The 20,443-nt window shown below is 44.1% G+C and overlaps 1 protein-coding gene across 1 annotated transcript in view; it reads left to right on the top strand.

The window, feature by feature from the left end:
- Positions 1–18,503, top strand: part of LGI2 (leucine rich repeat LGI family member 2) — a 28,833-nt gene extending 10,330 nt beyond the window's left edge. The window contains exons 5-8 of the mRNA XM_005897082.3: positions 1,652–1,723; positions 2,721–2,890; positions 9,117–9,281; positions 17,087–18,503. Of these exons, the coding sequence (XP_005897144.2) occupies positions 1,652–1,723; positions 2,721–2,890; positions 9,117–9,281; positions 17,087–17,904 (1,225 nt within the window). The 3' untranslated portion in view covers positions 17,905–18,503. The remainder of the gene's footprint in view (positions 1–1,651; positions 1,724–2,720; positions 2,891–9,116; positions 9,282–17,086) is intronic.
- The last annotated feature ends 1,940 nt before the right edge of the window (positions 18,504–20,443 follow it).

Genomic DNA, 20,443 nt, shown 5'->3' with positions numbered 1-20,443 from the left:
AATCATTTAGGAAAGAAATGTAAAATAATACATGAAATTGTATTTTAATCCATTTGTGGTTACCTGGATGAGAAAGGACATAATTCAGAAACTATAGGTCTCCCTGTATTCTGTTGGTATCACACAGTAAGAATGTTTGGATTAAAAATGGGCACAAAGCTTTCTATCCTAGCTGACTCTAAGGAAGAACACTCTTTCATTCCTACTTCTTGGATGGGTCATTAGGATGCTATAAAAGACTGGTTTCATATATGTTTTTAAAGAGGGTGGTGCTCAATTCCCTACGTGTTGATTATCATTTATATGTTTTCTGTTTGTACTCAAGTGTGTAGAAGAAAACAAAAGTAAGCATGAGTATTTTGGCTGACTCACTCAGGGCACGAGGCCTGGGGGAAATCAGACTTGATGTACATCGTTTCAATGCCTAGCATCTTTCTCCGTCAGCAGCCCAGCACCGTGGACATTCATCTTCAGCAGGATGATGACAGGGCACTGCATAATCCTAAGTCATCAGAGAAAGCGTTGATAATATTCGTTCAAGTCTACTTCCTGAAGATGGGGACTATATTATAGAGAGACATTATAGAAAGCTCTTCAACTCGAAGAACAAAAATGCAGAATGGTTTCTAGTCAACCTTCATTAAGGAGAAAATGAGATTGATCTCAGTCATTCCCTAAACTGTGGTTCACTGAGATTTTGTATCATCATTAGGGTTAGTGCTGAGATTCTTTATGTAAAAGAGTATTTACTGAGTCCTTTTTTTTTTAAGTCACAAGTAATAAAATTCACTTGGATGCCCTACTAGGGAACTTCTTGGGATAAGACTGAACATCTGGTTTTTGTTTTTTTTTTTTGATCATTCCCATTTGGTGTTTAAACTATTCCTCGAGAGAGAATTACTGAGTACCCACTGTGTGCCACTGTGCTAGATGCAAGGGGTACAGATGTGGACAGACAAAAACCTCTGATCTTATGTTTAGGGAGAATACACAGTCCATAAACAAATAGATAATATATAGTGTTTGCTAAGTGATAGTTGTGCAATGAAGATCCACAGAGCATGGAAGGGACTTGTGTAGAGATCAGGGAAGGTGGTGAAAGTGGAGGGTGGACCTGGAGAGGGTGCTGGCTGAACCATGTGAATAACTAGAGGAACAGCCTGAGGCAGATGAACACCAGGTTCAGAGAACTTGAGCTGGGAGCATGCCTAGCCTGTGTGAGGAATAGCAAAGGAACCAGTGTGGGTGATCTGAGTCAGTAGAGATTCAGTCCCACGGGTAGGTGGGAATGGAGGTAACTAGACAATGGAGGGCCTTGGGTGCCATCTAAAGGACTTTGGCTTTTATTCTGAGAAACGTGAGATGCCAACATGTATATCATATATATCATAAAACATGAGGTTTAACATATGTATCAAGAGCTTAATAAATGATTGTTTTAAAAACAAAAAAACTTATATTGTGTAGTTCAGCATCTCTAATGTTTTCTTTGTATAACTAAACTAAAATTCTTTATCTCAGTATCAGTGACCAAAGTCAGACATTGAACTACACTGAGCTCTGTTTTAAATCACTTGCATTATTTAAGGGACTTCAGAGTGACTGGGCATAAAGATAATATACACATTAAATCGTGACTTTCTTGTTCTAGTTCTTTGGCCAACAACCACATAAAAGCACTCCCAAGGGATGTCTTCAGTGATTTAGACTCTTTGATTGAACTGTAAGTAATGAAAATTAAGTTTATGTGTGCTTGTCTTGAAATCCAGTCTTCCCCTTGACTTTTATTGCATTTTGTTGTAATAGCTAAAAACCCATGACAAAGCAGCAAACACTGGGAAACAGCATATAGATTGTACTGTGTTTAATTTTGCCATGTTAACTGTGCTTAGTAGCATTAGGCCAGTGGTAATTTGGTATGCTGGGTGATAGGGTCCCCCTTTTTTCCCATGAGCAATGGTCCCCCTTTTTCCCCATCTGCTTTATTTTCTTGTGTTTTGTCATCCCTTATTGGACAAAGTTTAACGAGATCTTAAAGTATCAATCGGAGAAGGCAATGGCAACCCACTCCAGTACTCTTGCCTAGAAAATCCCATGGACAGAGGAGCCTGGTAGGCCACAGTCCGTGGGGTTGCTAAGAGTTGGAACATGACTGAGCGACTTCACTTTCACTTTTCACTTTCACGCATTGGAGAAGGAAATGGCAACCCACTCCAGTGTTCTTGCCTGGAGAATCCCAGGGACGGAGAGCCTGGTGGGCTGCCGTCTATGGGGTCACACAGAGTCGGATATGACTGAAGCGACTTAGCAGCAGTAGCAGCAGCAAAGTATCAATTGCATTTGTCAGAGCTATCTTCCTGTAGTGTCTTGTTTGCGTGTAAGGACCTATGCTGGGTGGTGTTCTTCTTTCACCCCTCCCCCATTTCCAGCATGGTGTGGTGACATTTTCAAGAGGATTTGCAGAAATAGTGGTGTGTCAACTCTGAGAACTCTCTGTGTGCTATATGGTTAAAATCAAGGACACTAAAGAGTGTTCAATGAAGTCAATGAGAAGTAAAGGACATTGGATGCATTAAATAGAAAATTTTTTTTAATTCCATTTTTTGGGATTTGTTAAATATGTCAGGATATTAAGAATTCTGGAGTTTCATATTACTGCCAAAACATTTCTGACATGTCTATTTCTCTGCGTCTGTGTTTGTTTTGTTTTGTTTTGTTAGAGATTTGAGGGGCAATAAGTTTGAATGTGACTGTAAAGCCAAGTGGTTGTATCTGTGGTTGAAGATGACGAATTCCACTGTTTCTGATGTCCTGTGTATCGGTCCGCCAGAATATCAGGAAAAGAAGCTGAATGACGTGACCAGCTTTGACTATGAATGCACAACTACAGGTATTCAGAACCTTTATCATCAAAGTCTGTTATTTAGAATAATCCTTTCTTTAAAAATACTATCAATAGGGAGTTTGGAAAATGTAGGGATAAAAGTTTTCTATCAAAATTATTTTAGGGGAAATTTAAGCGTTAAAAAAGAAATGAATTGATGTGGCAGGGAAAATATCTCAGCAGTCTGGAAGGATTTTTATTAACTGCACTGACTTTAATTTTGATTCTTTACAACTTCAAATTTCTCTAAAGCTTTTAAGGCAGGAACTGGTGAGTTTGGCATGAGAACATTTTGAAATCAGGCTAAGCTTCATGGAAAGGCAGTGCAGAGATGCCTAAATTACTGTTCTCTTGATTGAATAATATGAAATTTATTGGACACTTAACTAATAAATACCAGAATTACTCTCGTAGTTCCATGTAAAATGAGATAACTAGGTAAGTCATACATAACCATGGCAGAGTAGAAACACAAGTTAACAACGAGCTATCAAAGGGAAAAATTCACACTGAGGAAACAAAATGTAAAGAAAGCTTGATTATTTTTTCTATGGCCTGCCTCAAGGTTGCAGTTTATACATTTTTAGGTTAAAAGATAAAATTAAAATACTGTCTCAACTGTCATATCTTGTAGAAAACAGGAGAGTAGTTCCATATGAAAGCTTAGATGGAGTTTCTACAGCTTTTAAAGCCACATTTTAAAGGAGAGCGGATCAAGCCACAGTATGCAACCTGCTTACCAGACTTATAAAAATAAACATTCAGGCTGAGAGTTGATATCTACAAAGCCTCAAGGCATGTCAGTAGGAGCAGCAGGATTGAAAACTCAGAAAATAGTTACAGAAACTCAAAAGACAAAAACTCCAAGAACAAAATACCACATTTAAACTCTACTGCTATCCCCCGATCAAATAAACAAACAAAAACTCAGAAGTAAAAATTATTTCCAGATATCTTTGTCAATAAGGGACGCCAACAAGTTCTGTCCTTTTCTGAGAGGAAACTTGAAGTCTTATGGAAATGCCCTTGTCTTTCATCACTGAACAGGGACTTATTCAGCTGTGTAATTGGCAGGTGCCCTTTAGCCAGCTGAGGCCACTGGGGGTTTATTTATTGTATTGTAGAGCAGCGCAATAAATCAGAGGTCACGGTCAATGACGTTTGCACCAAAAGGTTGCATTCAAGGCCATGCCATACGAAATGTGAAACCACAGCTCACTGGGGCTCCTTTGTGCCTCTTCTCATTTTTCTGGAAAGTTTTTTAAACCCTACACTGAAGTGAGCAGCTTTTCCGTTGTTCTCTTCACACCTGGCCCTAGTGTGTGAAAACTGCCAGTCTCAGAGAGAAATAGCTTGGGCTGTAGAGAGCCTTGGAACTCAGGCATCTGTTCCAGACCTGGCATCTCTGGGGTAGCATGAAGTCCTTAACATATTTTGGGCATTCTCTTATATATATTTCTCTTCCCTAACAAGCTTTTTGCTAAAATTTAGAAAGTTAGCACCCCACCCTAGAAGCAAGGAAATGATGATTCTGCCTTTGTACTTGTTTTATCCCCTTAAGGCTCATGAACAAATAAACTCTGGCTCACAGCATCTTCCATCATGAAAAAATGGTGCCAGCAAGCTGTGACCCACCCCCAAATATAGTCCCTTCCTATCTTCTGGCTCAGATCAAGCCTCATCCTCTGCTGCTTTATTTAGGACTAGGGAGGAAATAGGTGAAGAGGGATGGAAGTTGGAAAGTCAAGTCTGAGATTCATGGTACCGGTATTGCATCCTTACACGAGATTGGGGAAGAAGCATATTTTCTCAGTGCCTTGTTTTCCTCTTAGCTCAGGGTTTTAGGAAGGAGTAAATTCTTTAGGTAGATGTCTCACCTTGTTCTTCCCAGGGAGAGGAACGTATGATTACCATCCTGTTCCTAGCGCAGGGGTGTAATTAACACCACAAAGCCACCCCTGGCTGGTTTCAGCTCTCCAGATTAATCACAGTCCCTCCATAACACTCTGCTTCAAGTCTATTTTTAACCACCTCCAAAATCCCTGTTACCTGCTCATGATTCCCCATGTTAGGTGGATAATTCACTAAATTCCTTAGAGGGAGTGAATTTTGCATCCTAATTGTCCCGTTAGCTTCCCTATTTCAGGGCTGATGAAAATGCAAAGAGAAATAATGCATTAATGTGCAGTTTCTCTCCCCATAGGATCAGCATCATGTATAATTTATTTCCTGCAAGTGCTATAAATAGCTATGTAAAAATCTGTTGATTCCAGTGGGAGCAAGGCCTAAATTGTAAGAGTCCTACTGACATCATGAACTTAATCCGATGTGAATGGAAGTGGCAGGGCTTCTTGCAGAGAAGGCCATTAATACTTTAACACTAGTAAATTGATGTCATATCAATATGTGGATTGTTTGAGATCTTTCCACAATGAATGTGCTTTTGCTGTCTCTGACAAGTAATGTAAGAGGGGGATGAGGGAAGATGTTTAAATTCTCCAGGTCCCCTCCCCCATTCACACAAGAACACATTCATCAATCATATTGTTTCCCCCGTTTCTTCCCCTTTTTCTTCTCTTCTTTCTTCCTCCTGTTCCTCCTCCCCTTTTCGGTCAGCAGCATCAAAGAGGGAGAAGGAGTCTCCTATTAAGAACTAGATCTATGAGACTTCCTTGGCGGTCCAGTGGTTAAGATTTTGCCTTCCAGTGCAAGGGGTGCGGGTTCGATCCCTGGTAGGAGGTTAAAATACCACACACCTTGAGGCCAAAAGATGTAAAACAAAAGCAGTATTGTAACAAATTTAATAAAGATTTAAAAAATGGTCCACATTAAAAAAAATTAAAAAAAAAGAATTCTATTTATAATTCAAATGATTTAGGAGTCTGCTTTGTCAGCTAGGATATAGAAAATATTATGAAACCAACGTTTTTGGGGAAATCAATGGAAATAGGGCCATTAGAGGCTAGATTTGTAAAATGCTCTCTATTTTTGGCAGCTCTCTTTCTGGAACTTTTTAAAATAAAAAAAATGTAAGCTTTTGGGTCTGTGCTTTGAACAGCCTGCATTTTTAAGCTCACGAGTGCTCATGTTGCTGGGGATTCAGTGTAGGCAGAAGTCTGTGCATACAAGGAGTTGGGGTTATAGTCATCGGGAGTGTTTGTAACCTTGGGCACACTTGGATGAGAAAAGACAAGCGGAGACGCTGGAGGAGGTGATAGCCCTCTTGGCTGTAATTCAAAGAACACGGCTGTACTTGCTGAGTATTCTTCTACCTCCAAGAAAGGGAACAGACCATGGCTGCTCCTGTTCCCTTTCCCATTGACCAGCCTGTGAACATGGAAACCTCTTGCAGCCCCCAGAGCACTTTCTGACTTTTACACTGGGACCGCCAGGGCCCACTGGAATGAATCAGGCAAGTTTTCCAATTTTTAGTCTTTGACCAAGCAACGCTGGTATTTGGTGGGTCTTAAGAGAGGAGAGGGAGCCTGGAGCCATGCTGGAGCCCTAAGTCTTCACACAGGCAGCTTCTCACTGTCGTTGTGACATGTATAAAACTCCTGAGTGCAGCCACGGCTGGGCACTCACACTTACCAGCTCTCTCCTGTTGGGTCTCTGCAGCACCCTTGTGAGATAGAAGTGGCTCTCACTTTATTCCTGGGGAATCTGAAGCTCTTTCCTGAGTTCCTGGAGCAGTAGGTGCAGGTGGGTTAGGAGCCATCTGTTCCACCTGCCTTGGTGCTTCTGAATGTTTCAGAAGGGAGTTACCTCCTCCATTCCTGCTGCCTGTCCCCACAGATCCTTGGTCACCTTTTGCTGTCAGAGGCAGAGGCAGGCTTCTTTCTGCTTCTCCCCCTTCTCTCTATACCTGCAAGTGTCCTTCATTCAGGCTCATCCTCTCCCCCAACATCTTCAGAGTAGGCCAGGGTGAGGTCAGCCCTCCCACATTCGCCAAGTCAATAGCTCCTGTCCACTTGCAATGAAATGGGCCCCTCCAAAGAGGTGACACGTATGAACACACACCGCATGTAAAGGACTGTTCTACATGAGTATGAATCATAATAAATGAGGAGGAAACTGAGGCCGGGCAAGGTTGGGCAACTTCCCTGAGTTCACTCAGCAAAAAAACAGTCATAACTCAGGCATTTTATCTTAGATGCCGTTACGATGGACACTTACCCCGAGGGATAGCCCAGCAGTGTCCAGAACAGTGGAGGGGACTGCCTCGTGTGTGCTGAGTCTGAGGTCAGCATGTCCACCGCATTGCCTAATCTGTCCCTGACACTGTGCTTGAGAGGCAGGTATCATTGTCCCCATACTGCAGATAAGTAAACTGAGGCCTTGTAAAGGGACTTGCACAGCCTGGGAATTCAAAGGCAGAAGGTGGTTTCAGGTGGTTTGACTGCAGGCACAGTGCTCTTTCCGGTGCCTCACTCTGCCCTTACTCCTCAGCCCTACTTTCTCCTGCCCCTGACTGGCATTGCTCATCCCACCCCTGTCCATGCTTCCCACCTCAGCACTGGCTCAGCTGCTCTGCCACTGACCTGCCTCTGGTCCTTCTGCACTGGCCTTCCTTAGTTATTACCTGGTGTCTGGCCTGTGAATGCCTTTCTCATTTGGCATCTTTGTGAGGCTTCTGAGTCAGTTATTTCTTGAATGGCGGCTGTGAGCTTGTGTCATGGAGACCAAGGCCCTTCCTTAGGAAGCCTTTCCAGAGACACATCATGCTGGTTGTGTGTCAGTGGCCAAGAGCACACCCTCTCTGAGCTTCAGCTTCTGGAGCTAAGATTCCTTGAATTTTTCCAAATGTGACCCTGATATCACTATAGGTAGGTAGGTTTAGTTGCTAAGTTGTGTCTGACTCTTACAACCCCATGGATTGTAGCCCACCAGGCTTCTCTGTCCGTTGGATTTCCCAAGCAAGAATACTGGAGTGGGTTGCCATTTCCTTTTCCACGGGATCTTTCTGACCCAGGAATTGAACTCAGGTCTCCCCTTGCGGCAGACTCTTTACTGACTGAGCTACCAGGATGCCACAAAATTGGAGATTCAATCACTGTGAATAATCACGTGTGAACAATAGTGCCTGATTCTGAGTCCAGTGAGTTAGGACTGGTCCTGTGGATTGTACCCATCAGAACAGGTTTGCAGAGGAGATGGGACTTCAGCAGGCATGGAGAAGGATTGAGAGGGGAAGAAGTGGGCAAAGCCAGGCTTTTCTCATAGGAATGACTTTCCTAAACCAGACATCCACCCTCATTTTATTCTGGGTGCTTTTAGCCTGCCAAGAAGCAGCGAACCCTAAAATATTTCTGGCCAGAGAAATAAACTCTTATGAATGTTTTGGGTTTTTTTTTTTTTTTCTTCACTAGTTCTCTGGCTACCCCACACACTAAATAGTCTTGCATCCAGTGGCATGTTAACCCTGTTTCTTGGTGAAACTGTACATTCCTACCAAGATTTCAGACAGTGAGTCATTGTAGCTCAGGGGAGTGATACAGATGACGGGTATTGACTTACCACTAAATGGAGGAGCAGAGCGTGTGCTCAAATAGGATGACTTCTATGCTGCTGGAAAATTTAAGATCTCCTGCAACTGCCCTCTGAGCTGCAGAGTGTTGCCCAGATCCCAGGTACTGCCATACTTAGCACTGTACGAGGCTAGTAATCAGTAAACACACTTAGGTTAACTTCCCCAAACTGTGGGCTTTATAAACCTCCGAGACCTAGTCAGAGAGTTCAGTTTGGTTTCCAAAAGTGCCTTTTTGGGAGTTAACTTTCACTTTTCTTTACTACTGGGACTATTCTGAGTGAGCTAAAAATACAGCATCTCGAAAAGGAATTTAACCACAGCATCCCGTCTTCACAGAGTAAATTTCATGGTAATTTCAGGAATGTTACTCTGCAGCATCCTTGCTGTCCTGTCTTTTTGAAAGCCAGGTCTCACCAAATTTGTTTAAAACTTTGAGATACTCTAGCCAAGCTCGTGAGCTATTTATCTCAGGGAAGCTGTGTAAGAAGCTGTGCGTTCAATCTGCTAACCCCATGCAAGCCAGAACCCTCTGGAATCTCTCAGACTGAAACATGCTGGGATGTGTGGTGTTCTCTCCCACCCTCCCTTCTCCCCAGTCTTCTTTGGAATCAATGAGAGAAAAGATAGAAGGGGTGAGGGTAGCGGTCTGTAATTCTCACAGGAGATCTCATGGGGACTTTTTTTTTAAACACACATTCCCAGATTTTGTTGTTCATCAGACTCTGCCCTACCAGTCAGTTTCAGTGGATACGTTCAACTCCAAGAATGACGTGTACGTGGCCATCGCTCAGCCCAGCATGGAGAACTGCATGGTGCTGGAATGGGACCACATCGAAATGAATTTCCGGAGCTATGACAACATTACAGGTGTGTTGTGGCTTTGACTGGATGTACTGACCTCATTTCAGAGTAGTCTAAAACCCGGGAGAGAAGAAATGTTCTTTGTCATCCTGAGAGGGAGCTTGGCTCTCCCGCTTGATTTGATTTGGGAACACTTTCCAGCCTACCCACTTCTCTCCAACTTTTTCTGGATGTGGTGAGTTATGGTGCAAACAGAAAGCTCAGGTGGTGATTCTACTTACTGTTGGTGATCCTTTTGTAAAGGGAGAGGGTGATGGGGGGCCTGTGGTGGGAAGCACTTTCCTGAAATGGGGAGAAGTCACTTCTAGAATCCCTTGATTTTGAACAGTCATGACAGCCTAAGACTGCACGAGCTTTCTAGCAGCTATATGCATCCTTTGACTTTTGTGATGCTGGTAACTAGAATGTTAATACATACACACACGCACACACACAGTCTCATGCACACAAGTGTGGACACACACACAACACACAGACACACACTCTGTAGCTGTTTCTACTGCCCCCTGGCCAGGCCCTGGTGATCACTGCTTTGTTTTAGCGTGTGCATGCAAAGTTGCTTCAGTTGTATCCAACTCTTTGTTACCCTATGGAATATGGCATTCCAGGCTCCACAGTCCATGGGATTCTCCAGGCAAGAATACTGGAGTGGGTTGCCATACCCTCCTCCAGGGGATCTTCCCAACCCAGAGATCAAACCCAGAGATCTTTTATGCCTCCCGCTTTAGCAGGCGAGTTCCACCTGGGAAGCCCTTCCTTTTAGTAAATACATACAAGATAAGCATAAATGGCTTCCTAAATTCAAACCTTTGGGATAAGACTTGGTGGTTCATTCAGTGCTGTCACTGAATCCCAGTGTCTTAGAGCTACTAAAAATAGACCATCTACTTGCTTTTTAAATAAGTGGATAAAGTCAAAATAATCTTTCAAAGACTTCTGTATTGAAATGCAATCTAATCATAATCCTGACTTTACAAACAGCACCGTTAACTGTGGCCCCATGTGCGGGTTTCCTTCTGTGATTCCTGGTCTGATTGCAGCAGCATCTTGCTGCTGCAGAGGGGGCACGTCCAGGTAGCATTTCAGGGTCCAGAGGCTCCTAGGAACCTCTCAAGCCCAAGGTGGCCTTGCCACAGGTGCAGGGATGCAGGGAGAGAGACGCTCACCATTGGAGGCAGAGCTGCTAATGAGCCTGATCTGGCGAGAGGTCTGTGAGACGTACATCTCGATGCTCCAAGATGCCATCTGGCCTCCCAGTGCTGAGCCCACATTCCTGGGGAGCAGCCTTACTCACTCCAAGTGCAGACTCAGCACAGGTGAGTGCTGCGGTTCACAGTGCAGTGCACGATGGAGGGAAGCCCAGGCCTCAAGACCCAAGAGCCAGTCCATGTTAGAAGAAAAAGGAGGATGAGAGAGGGACTCGCTTTGTTACCTGCAAGGTTTTTTGCTTGTGCCTTTTCTCTGACCTGGAAGATCGGCAAGGGCTAAGTGAACCAGCCCCTCTGCCTTCTCTCCTGCCTCCCACTTGAGGAAGTAGGAGCAGAGTGAAGTTGTGCCTTAAAGCAAGGAGTTCTGATGCCAGTGCTTCATGCTGGCCCTGGCTGTGAGCTTACCGGGATCCAGGCACTGGTTAGTCTCATCGGAACTCACAATAGCTATTTGAGGCGTTACTGCAGGTCCCCTGCCCATAGGTAGAGGACAAGCACCATTCGTTCAAAAGAGAGGAGGTGTATAAAGTATAAAGAGCTCAGGGTTTGAAAATCTATGAATGTGGGTTCTACTCCTGACTCCGCTATGGGCTAGGAAGTAGCTGTGGCCTCTGACCCTCAGCTTTCTCATCTGTGAAATAGGCAGGAGACTTGCCTCACTTGGGTGTGAGGACTGGATAAGTGCAGGCACAGCGCAGGCAGTTCCTAATGCCGACTTCCTTCTCACCTTTATGAATGAAGAGATGGAGGCTCGGGTATGTTGAGCCACTCTGCTGTCACTTCCAAGGCAGAGCCCAGGGTTCGTCACTGCTCATCCCTCCCTTTCCCTCTCCTGTTTGACCTTGGTCGAAAGCAACAGCACTGCCCTGCATCTGCCCTTCCTACACACTGCTTAGGTCACAGCACCAGGTTCTTCAAGCCATTCGTTCATTCATTTGTTCACTCAAAGATTTCTTAAGCACTTACTCTGAGCCAAGCCCAGTCTAGGTGCGGGGGCCATAGCAGTGAACAAGCCACAGGAAAACCTCCACCCTCAAGGAGTTTGTATTATAATGGTGGAGAGAAAAAGAGGCAAAACAAGGCAAATAATTGTCATACATACAAAGCATTAGATGGCAGCATGCTAAGAGGGGAAAAGGCTGCAGGGAGGAAAGATTTGAAGTGCTAGGCGTGGAAGGATTGAAATGTTACATAGAGTGTCTGGTAGAGGCTTCATTAAGGAGGCATCTGAATAAAACCTGTGGGACATGAGGGCTTGATGCACATGGACAGCAGGGGTTGGAGGAGGTGGAGAACATTCCGAAGAGCAAGTACAAATGTCCAGAGGCAGGAGGGTATTTTTCCTGTTTGATGAACATGCAGGTGGCTAGTTTGGCTTGGACAGAGTGGTCCAGGGGCCGTTGCAGGAGACAAAGTCAGAGAGGCTAAAGAGCTGCTCCTGAGGGCTTTGCAGGTCCTGCCAAGGACTTGGGTTTTTACCTGAGTCATGGAGGACTTTGTGCAGGCATCAGCCAGTCTACACGGAAGATTTGGGTGCCTGCTACAGAGTGCTAGGTTGTGTGCAGCTGCTGAGTGGAGAGTAGTCTATGTGTGGGGAGGGGACAAAAGTGGAATCAGAGAAAGTAGTTGAAGGGCTGTTGCAAGGGTTCAGGCAAGTGACCTGGCAGAGGCCACAGAACTGGTGGGTAGGAAGTGGTGAGGGCAGAGTGGGTGAGGCTAGAGCCAGGACTGGAGCTTGCTGGTTTCCAGGGACTCCTTGGCCTCTCAGGGTCGAAGTCTGAATCTTCCGAGAGGTGGCAGATGGACACAAAGCCCACGGCGATCTGCCTTACAGCAAGCCCAAGAAATGAGCTACAACAGCTCATTAAGCTTTGTGTTTGTTAAGCTTAGGAACACCAACATGACACTGTTTTTTCATAAATTTGGCTCTGGATCTTTCTAACTGATGACTTTGGCTGAGTTTTAAAATCCATGAGCCTCTTTCATCTGTAAAATGGTAATTTCATGAATTCCCATTTCATCTGTAAAATGGGATCATAGTGTTGGGCCCACGGGAATTTAACTGGGTAGCTTATATAACACTTAGCATGGGGCCTGGCATATAGTAAATTCTTAACAATTGGGATATCAGTTGAAGATAAAAAATAAACACGTGATTCTCCTTCCTTGCTGCCACCACTAGGGAGATCCACGAGCTTCGGATATTTTACTTTTCTTAATTTACGAAAGCACACAGAATTCATGCATCAGCGTCCCAACACACCTTTCCAAACACATATTGCCAATTTTCTGTCAATGCTTTCTGATCACATCTTACAATTCAGCCACTTCACTTTCTTTTGTTTCTCCCTTTACCTGGATTTCCAGGCTCAAATGCGGCCTCCTACAGGGAGCATTCTTTGATTACCTTATTAGAATGATTTACCTGTTCTCTCTGCTCTCATAATACATGAATTTCCATTAAACACAAATGACATTCACTGTCACATAATTTTTCACTTAGAGGAAGGCAGCTCATATTTATGTGCTCAGTGATTCATAAGTCGTTTCTTCCCTCAATCACACAGCCTCATAGTGTGTACTATTGTCTGTATTTTATAGTGAAAAAATCAACAACCAGAAGCAGCTCTCCTTCCCCCATTGACCCTAACTCTTTGACTTCAGTAAAAATGTCTCTACAACTTTCCAAGTGTAGGAATGGCAGGACCAGCAGAGAATGGCCTGAGGGAGGCAGGGGAGAAGGATGGTTACAGAAGCAAGGAGATCAGTCGTTCTTTGGAGGAAGGAGTGTGACTCGCTAGAATTCAGCCTGGTATGAAGAAAAGCTCTGTAGCTCACACAAGCTGTGCATACGACAAGTGGATGAGCCAGGGCACAGCCCTGAACCACTTGCCTTAAACCAGACCAAGGCAAATGTGGGCCGTTCTTCCCTCTCAGGGCTGTGCATGCCTCATTTATCATGTTTGATCACAGGGTGATCCCAGAGTCAGCAAGGGCTGGGCAGGCTTTTCTCCATTCACGCCTGGCAAGTCTGGGGCTCCAAGGAATGGTAGGGACACATGCTTCCTCTTCTGTGGCCCTACTGGGCATCATGCAAAAGGGACATCTGTCTTCTAGTAGGAGAGGGAGACCCAGGGTCATGACTCCCATCCCCAGCTTTGCTCCTTACATCTTCTTTCTACGTATCTTAACTCTCCTATTTTGGGTTAATTTCATTTGCTTTTTGATTTCTGTCCACTAAATATGTTGCAGCATCTCTCCTCCTAGATTAAAACACACACACACACACACACACACACAAGATTTCTTATGCTGTTGCAACTCCATTAACTACAACTTCCTAAGCTACCCCTGGACAGAGGTGTTATGGAGCATCTCCAAGAAAGGAATTCTTTCTGTCTCACATGGCCCCTCTGCTGAGACCCCAGAGCAGGGACCTCCATAGCTAAGGCCTCAGGGGAACAAGGAGCATGCACCTCAATTAGCGTTGGCAGGTGGGAGTCAGAAGTTTCTGAGAAGCGGTTTAATAGCTTAAACTCAGAAGTCTTAAAAATGTGCACAACATCTGCCCTGCAATCTCTCCACTGCCAGATGGTTTTCAAAAACAGATTTCCCTGCAGGGAAACATACTATCTACAATAATGAAAAACTGAAAATAACTGCAGTGTCCAGCAGTAGGGGATTAGTTAAGTAAGATATGGTGTCTTCATGCAATGGAATATTATGTAGTGTTAAAATCCAAGTTGTAGAAGATGCAGTAACATGGGAAGATGTTCACAACATAATGGTCAAGGGGAAAAAGTAGCCTATAAAAAGTCCGTGTATACTGTAAGTGCATATCTATTTTTTCCTCATTTCTTTTCTTTTTTAATTTATTTTTTTATTGAAGGATAATTGATTTACAGAATTTTATTGTTTTCTGTCAAACCTCAACATGAATCAGCCATAGGTGTACATATATCCCCTCCCTTTTGAACCTCCCTTCCATCTCCCTCCCCATCCCACCCTTCTAGATTGATACAGAGCCCCTGTTTGAGTTTCCTGAGCCACACAGCAAATTCCCATTGGCTATCTATTTTACATATGGTAATGTAAGTTTTCATGTTACTCTTGCCCAAGTCTGTTTTTAAAAAGCACCTTTGAGTATGTGCAGAGATTGGCAATTGAAGAACTATATCAAGATATTAAGTGTTATTTCAGCATTTTCAGTTCAAGTGATTTTTTAAATTTCCTTCTTTGTGCTTTTTGGTACATTGGTAGTGGAGTGTGGGCTGGAATGAGACTCCCTGGATTTGAGTCTCAGACTCTACCACATGGTATAATAGCTGTGTGACCTTATATAAGTTACTGAACTTTTCTATGCCTTTATAGAATGAGGATCATGGTGATGGTAATAAGAATACCAGCCTCATAAGACTGTTGTAAGTATTCCGTGGGTATATACTAAGTATATAATAAGCATGTAAAGGACTTAGAATAGTGCCTTTATAAGTGTTATCTATTACTATTTTCAAAATTTGCTTTGATGAACATTAAAAAATTAGTTTTCAACAAAGGAAAGGGACCAGGTTCTTGCTGGGAAGCCAAAGCAATGGAAGAGAAAAGTAAATACCACCCTATAAACCAGTCACCATGTTCCCCCAAAGTTAATACTAAGAATAGAAATTGGGTAATTATCCTTGTAATTTACAGACCAAATTCGCTTTGGTCCAAATTGCCTAGGATATAAGGGGAAAGAAATAACTTTTAACTGAATGACCTACATGGAGGGTCAGTACTATTTGAGATGTGGATGGTGCTATTGTTCTCTGGCTGGAATGGATGGAGGGTCAGTACTATTTGAGATGTGGGTGGTGCTATTGTTCTCTGGCTGGGATGGGAAGACTGGGGAGACTTTGAGGGAGACTCTGGGTGCAGACGGGGAGAGGATGGTGGGAGCTGAGCCAGACAGAGGAGTCATGACTGAAAAGCTTCCCCTTTTCCTGCAAAGTTCCGGTGTGGTGCTGCCACAGCTGAATCATTCAGATGGTGGCTCATCAGCAGGTATTCCTGCAGCACCTGCTCTGGGCAGTTGCTAAAGAGTCGCCTCTAAGTCCTGATTCCTAGTGTTTTAACCATCAAGAGAAGAAACCCATTTAATTGCTTCATTCTGACCTGTGGAGCTAGGAATAGCATGCAGACAATTTGTGTCTTAGTGAATTTCCTGAATTATGTACCTGCCTCTAAAGACACCAGAGGCCAAGGTGACCAACACTTACCTATTTCTCTGGAGATACATTTAAACTATTTTTTTAATTGTGGGAAAATATACATACTATAAAATTTACCATCTTAACTATGTTTGTGTGCTGTCCAAGACAAGCATCGATCCCCAGAATTCATCTTGAAAAACTGAAACTCCATGCCTATTAAACTGTAACTCCTCTTTCTCTCCTGCTCTCAGGCCCTGGGTACCACCCTTCTGCTTTCTCTCTCTACTGACTCCTCTAGGGACCTCACATGAGTGGAATCACACACGATTTGCCTTTTTGTGACTGCTTACATCAGTTAGCCTAATGTCTTCAACATTCATCCATCACATCACATGTGTCAGAATTTCCTTCCTTTTTAAGGTGGTACAGTATTCCATGATGTTGTATTACCACACTTTATCTATTAATCCATCAATGGACACTTGGATTGTCTCTGCCTTTTCACTATTGTGAATGATGCTTCTGTGAACATGGTGTTCTTCAAGACCCTGCTTTCAATTCTTCGGGTCTAAACCCAGAAGTAGAATTCCTGGATCATATGGTAATTCTTTGTTAGGATTTCTGAAAACTGCCACACTTTTTTCCACAATGGCTACATGTTCACAAGAATACCAGTTTCACGATGGACAAGCACTTTTTAAAATTTACCTAAAGACTTTATTAGTTACCAATTTTTAAATACGAGTTAGATTTACATAATTATTTATCCTTTTCATCCTCTTGATTAAACTCAAAATATTCTGGTTAATATGTTATTATTTAATACAGTTGATTTACCTGAAGAAATTCTTGTTTTATATAGTTTGAAGTGAAGTGAAGTTGCTCAGTCGTGTCCGGCTCTTTGCAACCCCTTGAACTACTATATAGTTTAGATTTACATAAACAAATATTTACTCTGTTCATTGTTGTTTGTTATTTCTTTTTTTTTTTTTAAATTGAACTACAGTTGGTTTACAATATTGTGTTAGTTTCAGGTATACAGCAAAGTGATTCCATTTTGTATACATATGTATGTATTTCAGATTATTCTCCATTATAGATTATTGCAAGACAGTGACCATAGTTCCTTGTGCTATACAGTAGGTCTTGTTGTTTATCTATTTTATATACAGTAGTATGTACCTGATAACCCCATACTCCTAATTTATCCCTCCCTGCTTTCCCCTTTGGTAACCATAAGTTTGCTGCCTATGTTTGTGAGCCTGTTTCTGTTTTGTAAATAAGTTTACCTGTATTATTTTTAGACTTCACGTGGAAGTGGCATCATATAACATTTGTCCTTCTCTGACTCTGGAGAAGAGTTTCTCACAGTGGCTGTCCTAACCCCACTCTCTCCTCTTCTGGAGCACAGGTCAGTCCATCGTGGGCTGCAAGGCCATCCTCATCGAAGATCAGGTCTTTGTGGTGGTGGCCCAGCTCTTCGGCGGCTCTCACATTTACAGATACGACGAGAGCTGGACCAAGTTTGTCAAATTCCAAGACATAGAAGTGTCTCGCATTTCCAAGCCCAACGACATTGAGCTGTTTCAGATCGAGGATGAGACGTTCTTCGTCATCGCCGACAGCTCCAAAGCCGGTCTGTCAACTGTGTATAAATGGAACAGCAAAGGATTCTACTCGTATCAGTCCCTGCACGAGTGGTTCAGGGACACGGATGCTGAGTTCGTGGATATAGATGGAAAATCACACCTGATCCTGTCCAGCCGCTCCCAGGTCCCCATCATCCTCCAGTGGAATAAGAGCTCGAAGAAGTTTGTCCCCCACAGTGACATCCCCAACATGGAGGACGTGCTGGCTGTGAAGAGCTTCCGAATGCAGAACACCCTCTACCTGTCCCTCACCCGCTTCATCGGGGACTCCAGGGTCATGAGGTGGAACAGCAAGCAGTTTGTGGAGATCCAGGCTCTACCGTCCCGGGGGGCCATGACCCTGCAGCCCTTTTCTTTTAAAGAGAATCACTACCTGGCCCTGGGGAGTGACTACACGTTCTCCCAGATATACCAGTGGGATAAAGAGAAGCAGCTCTTCAAAAAATTTAAGGAGATTTATGTGCAGGCGCCTCGTTCCTTCACAGCCGTCTCCACTGACAGGAGAGATTTCTTTTTCGCATCCAGTTTCAAAGGGAAAACAAAGATTTTTGAACACATAGTTGTCGACTTAAGTTTGTGAAGGTGTGATTGGTGAAGTTAAAAGACACGTAGCTTTAGCTCTTACATGAGAGAACTGACGGGTGGGGGGTGGGGTGGGAAAGAAGCCAGGTTCACATCTCCGAAACTGAAAATGCACTAGGGAAATAGTTAGAAGTTTGCAAACTTTTAGAACTCATATTTTAATCAGGGATTGCATTTATTGGCTAACTGCATGACACGTCCATTCTCCCACTTAAAAAGACATCCTAAAGCCTGTAATTACTGAGAACAGAGTACAGCATTAACTCTTACCATCTAGGGATGTAATAAGCTTTTTTTTTTCTTTTTAATGAGGAAGGAGAAAACTCGATAAGTTGGGACCGCTCTTATAATGAAATAAAAACAAACAAACAAAAAGACCAAATACACTTTGGGCCCTTCTCATTCCATTGTAGCAGTCTATTGGGTAAGAATGCTTAAAGTCAGAGACAGCTGAAAAGATTTGCTGATGATCAGTTTAAAATCTGATAACAACTCAGCAGTGCTATTTTGAGCCTTTCCAGTTTCCTGAATCCCCCCTAATAGCAGAGCCTTGATTATTTCATTGGTTCCTATAGATGGATCTTCATCATGGGTGTGTTAACAAAATAAGGTTTAACATTGCTTTCTCTGCTACAGAGAAAGTATTCTGCTGACACGCATGCTGGTCTGTCACGGCTGCGGGCCCAGAAGTGAGACGAAGGCGATTCTCCCTCTGCTCGTGCTTCAAAGCTGACCCCCGCAGTGGCCAGCACAGTCATGCTCGTTTAATGCTTTCCACGACTCATGTGCTTCTCTGGACCCAACCTTTGAGTGCGTGGGTAACCTGCAGGCAGGCCAACAACTGAATGGTGCTTTTTATTCTGTCCTAGAGCAGTAGAACAGGTATTTTCATCTGATGAGCATTTGGTAGAGTTTTTGAAGTCAGATTTTGTGGAGTCAAAAAAGGGTTTGTACAACTCTCGACGTTCTTTGAAACCTAGAGATGAGTCTGTGATGGATGCGTGTTTTGCCCTCCGGGCAACTTAGTATGTCACGTAATTGAAATACTGCCTGCCCCCCTGCCCCTGTTCCAGTCCTGCTTGGTCCGCTTGCTGGTACTGCAGCCGCCAGCCAGTCCTTCTGAAGGTGCTGCTGCATCAGATTGCAGAACCCCGGCATTCATGGTGGCAGTGCCCCTTCCCCTCCCAGCCCACTAGCAGCAGAAACCCACACCCTCACATGGGGTCACGTGCCAGCAAGACCTCACCCTGTACAGGCCGGGCTCTGGGGGGTGGGGGGTCTCTGGCTGATCCAGAGGGACCAGGTTTGGAGCCAGACGCAATGAATCCCCATCCACACTCAGGGGACACGGTGACCTCTTTGGTCTGGACGGTGTGGGAAGCTCATGGGGTCTGGTTTTGTAGGAGGTTCCAGGTGGATAGTCTGCCTGGCTAGGGGGTTCTCTTCAGAGTATAGGAAGTGGAAGCTTTCAGGGGTGGCTCTCCAGTAAGTTCTCTTCTGGCTGCAAAAGTAGCACACTCATCTTATACTGTATTGCTGTTTTTTAATGATTGTTTGCCAAGTCATGCGTAGGTAGATGTTTTGTCACAAATATGAATGTGTTTGTTGTTTCCAGACTTTGAGCAATGCAGATCAAGGCCATAAATAGCACTTAGAGAACGATGCCCAGGGTCACGGCAGCACTCCTGCGGACGTTCTGGGACTGCAGGCTCAGGGCTTCCAGCCCAACTCACCCACACACAGTAGCGTTGCTGCTCCAAACTTTCCTGCTAAACATGAGTGAACAGGGAAAAAAGTGGTTAGTTTTCATTTTTAAGCACAAATCATTCTTTTCTTCTATGTTTTTTGCCTTCCTGGTTTATTTGAATTGACTACAAATACCAGATCCTCAGGCTTTCCAGGTGGCTCAGTGGTAAAGAATCCACCTGCCAATGCAGGAGACATGGGTTCAATTCCATGGGTTCAAATGGCAACCCACTCCAGTATTCTTGCCTGGAGATTCCCATGGACAGGGGAGCCTGGCGTGCTACAGTCCATGGGGTCGCAAAGAGTCAAACACGACTTAGCAACTAAACAACAACAAACCCAAATCCTCACATCAGAGGCTGAAGGTGGGACAGCTCTGCCTTTCCCTCCAGCTGTCAAGATGGACTGCCTATGCTTTCTGGCACCTGGAATTCCTCAGACGAGCCTGGCAGAAAAGCAGGCACTTGACAAGAAGTGCAGGAGGCATTTAAACCATCCCAGCATTTGCGCCAGGTCACAGTGATGTTCCTGGTGCCAGCGGCTGGTAGAGGAAGCAACAGGGCATCTTCTCCATTGCTGCCTCCTCAGAGCAGTGACCACCTTCTCAGCCTTGCCTTTCAGGGTGGAGTTGGGGGCCGCCCCCTGCCCTCACCACACTGGGAACCATTGCCTGGAATCTGGAAATCCCGGGAAGCAGAGGGGACGGGGCTGGGTTAGGCGGGGACTTGCTGAGTCCAGATGAGACATCAGAGGGTGAAAGAAGAATCTAAAGCAACTGGTGGTGAGGAGGG

Source organism: Bos mutus, chromosome 6 (genome assembly GCF_027580195.1).
Source record: "Bos mutus isolate GX-2022 chromosome 6, NWIPB_WYAK_1.1, whole genome shotgun sequence".
Taxonomy (NCBI): domain Eukaryota; kingdom Metazoa; phylum Chordata; class Mammalia; order Artiodactyla; family Bovidae; genus Bos; species Bos mutus.
This window is presented reverse-complemented; position numbering and strand designations above follow the sequence as displayed.